The 8184-nt window shown below is 55.8% G+C and overlaps 1 protein-coding gene across 1 annotated transcript; it reads left to right on the top strand.

The window, feature by feature from the left end:
• Positions 1–238: 238 nt before the first annotated feature.
• CNPPD1 (cyclin Pas1/PHO80 domain containing 1) lies at positions 239–6296 on the top strand (the record flags this gene model as incomplete). Its single annotated transcript, XM_010075976.1, has 8 exons — positions 239–334; positions 668–674; positions 2885–2966; positions 4137–4257; positions 4351–4479; positions 4657–4718; positions 4955–5072; positions 5595–6296. Coding segments are annotated over 8 exons (1242 nt in total), but the record flags the coding sequence as incomplete, so codon positions are not given.
• Between the last annotated feature and the right edge of the window lie 1888 nt (positions 6297–8184).

The following is an 8184-nucleotide window of genomic DNA, read 5'->3' as shown; positions in this document are numbered from 1 at the left end:
CCTGGTGGTGCCTGGTGTCCCCGGCCCAGCCTGTCCTTGGCCCCGCAGCTTCGCAGGCCCATGGGCTGTTCCCTCCTTAAAGCCTGACCCGGAAAGCGCCGTGTGACCCCACACCCGGGCCCTGGCTGAGCTCTCGGGGCCGTGCTGGGCCTGTCGTACCTCCAAGCTGGATTGAGGTGGAGAGCCTGATATGAGGAGTGCTCAGGGCTTTTCTCACGTGCCCCGTGTCTGCTTGCAGTTCCTGCCTAGGCACCAGCAGCTGAGTGAGAGGGTGCGGAAGCGGCTGTATTATGGTTGGGACAAAGACTGCAGCTTGGATAATCTCTCCAGCCCTGTGGCAGGGGGGTTGCTAAGTGTCCCCAGATGGGAATGCTGAGTCAAGGGGATTGGAAGTAGACCAGGGGCTGAGACCAACAAGTCACCTGCTCCCTCCCCAGTGCCAAATCCCACCCTGTCCGGCCTTCCTTGCTGTGTGCAGCAGATTGGGCAGGGTGCCAGAGTCTCATTGCTCCTGCTTTCTGTTTTATTGCCCTGTCTGTTTCACTGCTACAGTTTTGGCACCTCACTGGCACGCAGATTCCTTTACATTGCTTGCGAATTCCTTGTCAGGGAAGGCTGTGTCCCTGTCCCTGATGAGAGGTGTCTTGGACAACTTGTGCTCTGCAAGGTACTGGGTAGTTCATTTAACTTCTAGCTGTGAGCAGCAAGGGGACAAGTTCCTTCTGTGTGTTTGTCTGGATTACATCCCTTTTTTCCTGTTGATTCAGCAGTGTTTTGGGGGAGCAGAAGGAGGCAGCTGGGTTGAGGCTGAGGAGCTGCTGCAGGTGATGGCAGAGAGGGGTGGTCAAGGGCAAGTGGTGGTTTGCTGGATGGCCTTCACAGTGGGGTTGCATTAGCTGCACACTGACACAGCTTTCAGGGAGCATTGAGCAGGTGGGAAAGCATGCTTGCATTCAAAAGTCTTGTGATAGTTGTGGGGAAACAGTCTGAAATAGCCAAGAGGCTGTGTAAGACGTGCGTCAGCAAGGAGGGCGATGCTGGGCGTGTGGTGACGGAGCTGGGCCAGGCAGAGCAGCCAGCTGCCTGAGTGCTGCTGGGAGTCACGAGTTCTGATACAGGTGGTGCAAGGAGGCATGTGGCTTTGTCATTGGAGGTGGTGTCACACCTGGGTGTGAGATGGGACTGTTCCACAGGACAGTACCCATGTTGAAAGTTCAAAGGACACATTCATGGAAGAAGACTCTGCTGCAGGCTATTAATTATAAGGACTGCCTCAGACCCAGGAAATGCCTTGGCTCCAGCAGCTGGGGGCGGGAGCAATGCACAGCGACTATCTCAGTGAGCTTATCTGCTCTTACAGCCTTCCTTCACTAGCTGTTATCAGCTGCTGTCAAAAAACAGGATCTAGGGCTATGGCATCTGTCTTGGTACAGCTGTGCCATTGCTAGGTGGAGAGTTTATGGCTCTGCTCTTCCAATGTGTTAGAGGTAGTTGTGGGGAGAGTCCAGGGTAGCAGGAGGCAGTGTGGGGCTGGCTGAGGAGAGAGGTTGAAAAGTGAATTTGTTCCTTCTGGAAAGCAAGAACCATGACCACCCTCAGCATGCTGTGCCTGGGAGATGGGGACAGCAATCAGCTGCTCCCTGTGTCCTCTAGGGCAGGATATGCTGCCGTGGGTTGGATTTGTGGACTGAAGAATTAGGTTTCATGTTGGGACAGAGCCTGGAAGGCCTCACATGCTGCCGTCTCTGCGGCAGCTGGTGTGGTGGTACAAGGGTGGCTGAGCAGGGCAGAGAGAGCAGCAGCAGTGCAAGAGGCTGGGAGCTGCCAATGAGTTTCTGGAGCTGTGTCTTCCTGGCTGCAGATCCCAACAGTGGTGTGGCTTGAATGACTTGGGGAGGTCCTGTAGAGCAGTGTGTTTCTGAGCTTGGTGGCAGTTCTCAGGCAAATACTTCCTGTGGGATTGCAGCTGTTCTCTCAGTTGCTGGAGAGACATGGAAAAGAGGGCTGTGGAGAGAAGAAGTGTGGTGGTGCTTCCCTGGGAGCTGGAAATGCAAGACTGCTGGCACGAGCACTGCTTTCAACTCTGTCAGCCAAGGGCTCAGCAGCAAAATGGAGTTGGAGTTGCCTGTCAAATTCTTCTTGCTAAGGACCAGGCTGTAGTGCTGTTTGGGATGTTCCCCGGTGGTCCTATCACATTAAGAAGTGAGATGGGAGCTGCTGAAGCCATCTGCCAGCATCCGTCAGTCTCTGACCTTTTCAGTGCTTGAATGCTGAGGCACGTCTGCAGGTCGTGGAGAAACAGGCTGAGACAGGGAGCTGCAGTTATAGTGTACTGCTGCTTCCGTGCCCTGTTAGTGCCTTTGGGCTCCTGCTCACATGAATACATTGTCCATCATCACCTTGGGGGCACTGGGGCTGTGGTGGGGGGGGACACTGGGTCACTGTTGACTGGTTCTGGAGGAGGGAGAGGGTGCTGGTTGGAGGGGAGGAAAGGACTGGGAAGACCTGGTGTTGACATTAGGTCCTAGAAAGCCTCTGAAATGGCTGCCTGAGGTCCTGCGGGGTGAGGGGAGGGTGTTAGCCTCTTTGTGCAGCTGACTGCTGGTAACTCCCCATGACGCAGACATGCTAATCTGGATCTGGCACTGCCACTGGGCCTTGGACATTCACATCCTCTTCCTGCTTTGGTCTGGCTCTCCTGACTATTTGTTTGTTCCTCCCTCATCCCTGACTTCTGATAAGGCTTGTCTTACGTTCATAGTTTGATTTAAACTTGAGAGGCTGAGCAAGCGTCAAGACTCAATGGGCTTGTGGGGAGAAGGGGAAGGGTGGGGGTGGACAGTGTCCTGTGGGGCTAAGCCCTTTTGCTGCTTCTCTGTCCTAGATATTGCTGTGGAGTTGCTGCAGAAAGTGGCTCCTAGCCCTATCCGCAGACTCCAGAAGAAGTATGTGGCTCACGTATCTCGGTAAGAAGCAAAACCTGTCCCTTTGTGTCCTGTGTTAGAACTGGGAGCTATGGTTTCACCTATGACTCACTGCTGTACCTTGGGCCAGCACTGGCTTTGTGTTTAGGCTTGACTCATGTCAAAGAGGAGCGGGGGGCAGGTGGCAAGGCCAGCAGGCACAGTGGCTTACTAACACAGCCAGGTCTGCTTCAGGTTGATCCTGCTTTCTGGGGTGCAGAGGTGCTTTTCTTACCTGGAGTCTCTACTGGTTGGATCTGCAGCTCACTGGGCAGCCAGGTCTGAGCCCTGCCTCCGCTCTTGTCAGCAAAGCCTTTGCATTGTGCCTACCTGCAGGCAGGGATGCTCAGTTCAGAGGTGGCTGTTCCCAGGAACAGGACCCAGGGCTTTCTGCTCTCCATCCTGCATCCCCTGCACTTGCTGCAGCTTGGGACAGCTGGCACAGAGCTGGCAAGGTTGGGATGTATCTAGCTGTCTATTTAATAAACCTCCTGTCATGGTTTAATCCCAACCAGGAACTGAGCACCACACAGCTGCTTGCTCACCTCTCCCCCTCCCCCCACCATGGGGACTGCAGAGAGAATTGTTAAAGTAGAAGTGACAAAAATTGTGGGTTGAGATAAAGACAGTTTAATAGGTAAAGCAAAAGCTGCACACACAAGCAAAGAAAAAAAAAAAGGAATTCATTCACTACTTCCCATGGGCAGGCAGATGTTCAGCCATCTCCAGGAAGACAAACGTCATCACTCTGAACATACCCCCCCTTTCTTTTTAATTCCCCCAGCTTTATATGCTGAGCATGATGCCATATGGTAGGAACATCTCTTTGGTCAGATGGGATCAGCTGTCCCAGCTGTGTCCCCTCCCAACTCCTTGTGCACCCCCAGCCTGCTCGCTGTTGAGGTGGTGTGAGGAGCAGAAAAGGCCTGGACTGTGTGTGAGGACTGCTCAGCAATAAGGGAAACATCCCTGTGTCATCAACACTGTTTCCAGCACAAATCCAAAACATAGCCCCATACTAGCTACTATGGAGAAAATTAACTCTATCCCAGTCAAAACCAGCATACCTCTCCACTACCTGCATGGGGAGGGAGCAGCCAAGTTGTGCTGTGGTGACTGGGATGCTTGCAGCATGAAAATAACCTTTGGGTTGGCTCTTGTCTTGTCCCACAGGGAAGCTTGCATCTCCCCCTGCTCCATGATGCTGGCACTGGTTTACATTGAGAGACTCCGGCACCGGAACCCTGAATACCTTCAGCAGATCTCATCTTCAGACCTCTTCCTGATCTCCATGGTGAGCAGCGTGGCATGAGGGGGTCATTGGGTTGGAAGGAGGCCTGGAAGAGTGCAGGGAGGACTGAGATCATGTTCTTTGTGCTGCTTTTAGATGGTTGCTAGTAAGTACCTGTATGATGAGGGTGAGGAGGAGGAGGTGTTCAATGACGAGTGGGGAGCAGCAGGGAAGGTGGACGTACAGACCATGAACACACTGGAGATGAACTTCCTGAGCGCCATTGTAAGTGGGGCTGTCACTGCGGCCAGCTATTTCACAGAGCAGGGGAAAGAATGCATTAAGGGGAGTCTGGGTTTCTGTTTTTCCCCCGTGTACTCCCACGACGGAATAGAGAAGGATGTGTCTGGGTGCTGGGTGGCCTGCCCTGACTGTGCTAACCTTTCACTGCTGTCCCCACAGGACTGGAGTCTCTACACGGATCCCCGGGAGCTGTTTGAAGTGCTGAGCTGGCTGGAAGGACGGTAGGTCTGTGGGGTGGACGTGAGCTTTTCATCCACCCTTCAGCCCTGGCTCTGCCCCTGCTCAGGGCTAGCCTTGCTGCAGTGAAGTAAGAAATTGGGGTACCTGTGACCCTTCGCTAGGTTCTGCAGGTCCTTTCCATAGACTTTGACCAGGTCTTCCCCAAGCCTGCTTGGGCTGAAGCTTCTTTGGTGGAGAAGGTCCATGCCACATCCACCATTCCCTTTTTTTCCTGCAGTGTGGCAGAAAAGCAGGGCACGTGGCGTGGCTGGTTCACCTACACGGATCTATGTGTCCTCATGGAGCAGTCCATTTGGCAGCACATGCTGGGCCAGTTCTACCAACAAGTGGTGAAGGTAAGGGCATGGGGCAGCAGCTACTTGCAAGAACGTGAGGCCCAGCTGTCCATGGGTTTGGAGCTGGACTCTCTTTTCTGTGGGGAGCAGCAGCTTGGTTTGTTCCTTGTTGACAAGGGAAGCTGTCAGAAGCCAGAAGATGCTGACTTGCAGCTGTGCTGCCTGAGGCACTGCAGCCTGGAGCTGGGTTAGTCTGTGCCCTGGGCTGGACTGTAGCCCCACAAGTCATGGTGCAAGGTCGTGATGGTGGCATGGAGGGAACTGGGGTGCTGGCTGGTGATTTAAGCAGGAACTGTTAGGTTTTAGCTGGGTCACTTTGATCTGTGGTATTTAGGCCCTGCTTTGAACAGGCTGTATGCCACGCGCTATTAGCAGTGCGGCTGCCTGCTCCCCGGCATCCAGCCCCAGTGCTGGTGGTGTCGTTTGCCATCACAGCTGCTGGGTTGATGTGTGGCTATGATGGGTCACAGCAGGCTGTGGGGGGCTACTGGGGGTCTGGGCTAACCACCAACTTCTCTGCAGCTGGCCTGTCTCCTGGGCGTGGTGTACCTGACTGGCTTCGCTGCTGTCTTCGCCTCCGTCACTGTGATGCACCGGTCTGTGTGCATGAGGAGTGTCAGCCCTGCCGCGCCCCGGCCAGCGCTGTTCCCCGAGGAGAGCAGCTGCCAGCTGGATGCCCAGCCAGCCCCTGACCAGCCCCAGCCCGAGCTGCCTGACATCTCTCCAGCCAGCAGCACCCATTGCCTGGGGGAGAACAAGACAGCTGAGGAGCCACGTCGTGGGGCTGTCACGGCAACTGCACTCTACCTGTGGGGCAGTGTGATGACGGCTCTGTCCTACCCAAAGGCGCCTGATCTAGCCCAACACAGGAGCCCCCTGCAAGGCCCCTTCCGGAGAGTACCCACTGCCTGTGAGAGATCTAACCGCACTGCCCACAACACAGCCCCAGGCCAGTCTGGCCCCTTTGGACTCGCCATGCTCCCAGTTCTTCCAGCGCTCCACTGTCATGTTTGCTCAGCCAGTGCAGGCCCCACGTGGGATGCAGTCTCCAACCGCAAGGACTGGCTGGACCCCCTGGGGCTGAGGCAGTGTTCCTTACACACTGCCATGGATCTCAGCAGAATCAAGAGCTTCATTTTTCCCAGTTAGGAGCACAGGGAAGCACCCCCTTTCCCCTTCCCTCCTAGTGTGGCACAACTCACTTCCTTGCACTTCTGGGACCCCTGATCCCTGGGGCTGTGCAGGGCTGGGGGGGGGCATTACTTCCAAACCAGCATTTGTGTCCCCCCACCCAGGGCAGGGGGCTCCTTCAATTTGGGGGCTGCTGGGACAGGTTGGGGCAGAGTTGGTTTGCTGTTGGGGTGCTGGGGTGGGAACCTACTAGTTGGAGGGTAGAAATGGGGTGCCCTTGGTCTGGGGTGCTAGGGCAAGGAGGGTGTTGTACCTCTTCCTACAGTGAGTGGATGGCCCTTGGTGCTGGGCAGAGGTGGTGTGTGGGATGTAGGATGCTGGGGCTGTGTGTGCCATGTGGAGGGGCTGGGGCAGTGACCCCAGTGGGGGGGGCAGGGTGTTCCAGAAGGAGGTGGGGTGTCTGGGTGAGGGGAGAGGGTATGAAAGGAGACGGGAGCAAGCAGCCCAAAGTCGCTGGCCATAGCAGCGTTTCCCCTTGAGGCTGCCAGGCCACTTCTCAGGAGGTGCAAGGGTCACACCAGGAGGGTACCCCAGTGTGGCTGTGCCCCAGGGAAAGGTTGTGCCTTGCTGAGCTTGGAGGGGGTGAGGTGTGATTAAGGTTGAGCTTCCTTATCCTGCTTGTGTTGGGTGCTTTGAAACTGGGGTGCTCTGTGACCCCATCCCAAACCCCAGCTGTCTGTGGCTGTGAGCAAACAGTGCCTGACTGCTCCTCCGGGCAGGGAGAAGGCACTTCGTCTTGCTGACCAGCCCAGCTTGTGCCCCTTCTTTTTACTGTGGATTTTACACCTGTTTTTCACTCTTTTGTAGATGCAAATCTCTTCCAATAAAAGTAGTTCTTGCTGTGCACCTGCCTTGTCCTGTGGAGCTGCTCTGGGCTGGCAGCATGCCTAGCCTGGCATGGAGCCTCATTGAAGCAGCTGTGGTTGCCCTCTGAGACAATGTGCAAGGCAGATCTTAGATGCTGGCAAGTGAGCCCAGGAGCAGTGCGGCCTGTCCTGCAGGACTCAGGAGGGACCAGGCTCTCTGGTGACAGGACAGGAGAAACATCAGGTCTGGTGCCTGGGGAAGGCAGGGATAGCAGGAGAGAGAAGATTCCCCATCCTTGGGAATGTGGGGAATGCGTGGTCTCCACTGCTCTTTGCTCTCCAAAGTCTGTCCAGTTAATGAGTGAGACTTGGGTGGCAAGGGCTTGGCAGGGTCACCATTGTGGTTGCTGGCACAGCCACCTCTGCTCTGTGACAAAAACATGAGCATCCCCTTGGGAGCCTTCCCAGCCATGAGGGCAGCTCTTGTCCGTGGCATCCTTGTCCAGTGGCAAGATTCAGTGCCCTTCTAGGAGCGTAGGGGTTGTGATAGAACACCATCAGAGACCCTTCTGGCATGGGCACAGTGCCCACAGAGGGGGCTGGCAGGACCAGGAGGGGTCTGTGCAGCTTTTAATTGGTTCCTCAGGGCCTGATGGTGAGGAAGGGCTGGAAGAGGAGGGCAGGGGGATGCCATGCTGGGGAGGAACAAGCACAGGCAGGGCATGCTGGAGCTGGAGGATGCTGTTGTTGGGGTTCCTCCAAGCACACAAAAGAAGAGGTATCTGTGCTGTGGCCCCCACAGTACCTGCCCTGTGAACTGCATGAGGCAGGGATGGGACCTGGGCTGTGTGGGCAGCTGGCACTGTGACAGTGTCTGGTGTCCTGGCCATGGGTGGCTGTCACCTGGCCTTTGTGGTGACAACCCAGGGTGATACTTGCATTCCTGGCTGCAAGGGCAGGTTACTCACCAACTCAAGTTAATGGCTAATCCTGGGCCAGCTCCTGCAGAAGGTGGAAGTTCAGCTGTGTGTGGGCTGTGAGGAGCTCTTGGGGGGGTGGGAGTCTGCCCACTCCCTCTGCACCATAAACTGGGAGCAGTGCAGGGAGGCAGCAGC

The sequence above is a fragment of the Pterocles gutturalis genome, unplaced genomic scaffold (genome assembly GCF_000699245.1).
Source record: "Pterocles gutturalis isolate BGI_N339 unplaced genomic scaffold, ASM69924v1 scaffold7303, whole genome shotgun sequence".
Lineage (NCBI taxonomy): Eukaryota > Metazoa > Chordata > Aves > Pterocliformes > Pteroclidae > Pterocles > Pterocles gutturalis.
The sequence above is the reverse complement of the archived record's forward strand: the minus strand, read 5'-3'. Positions and strand labels throughout refer to the sequence as shown.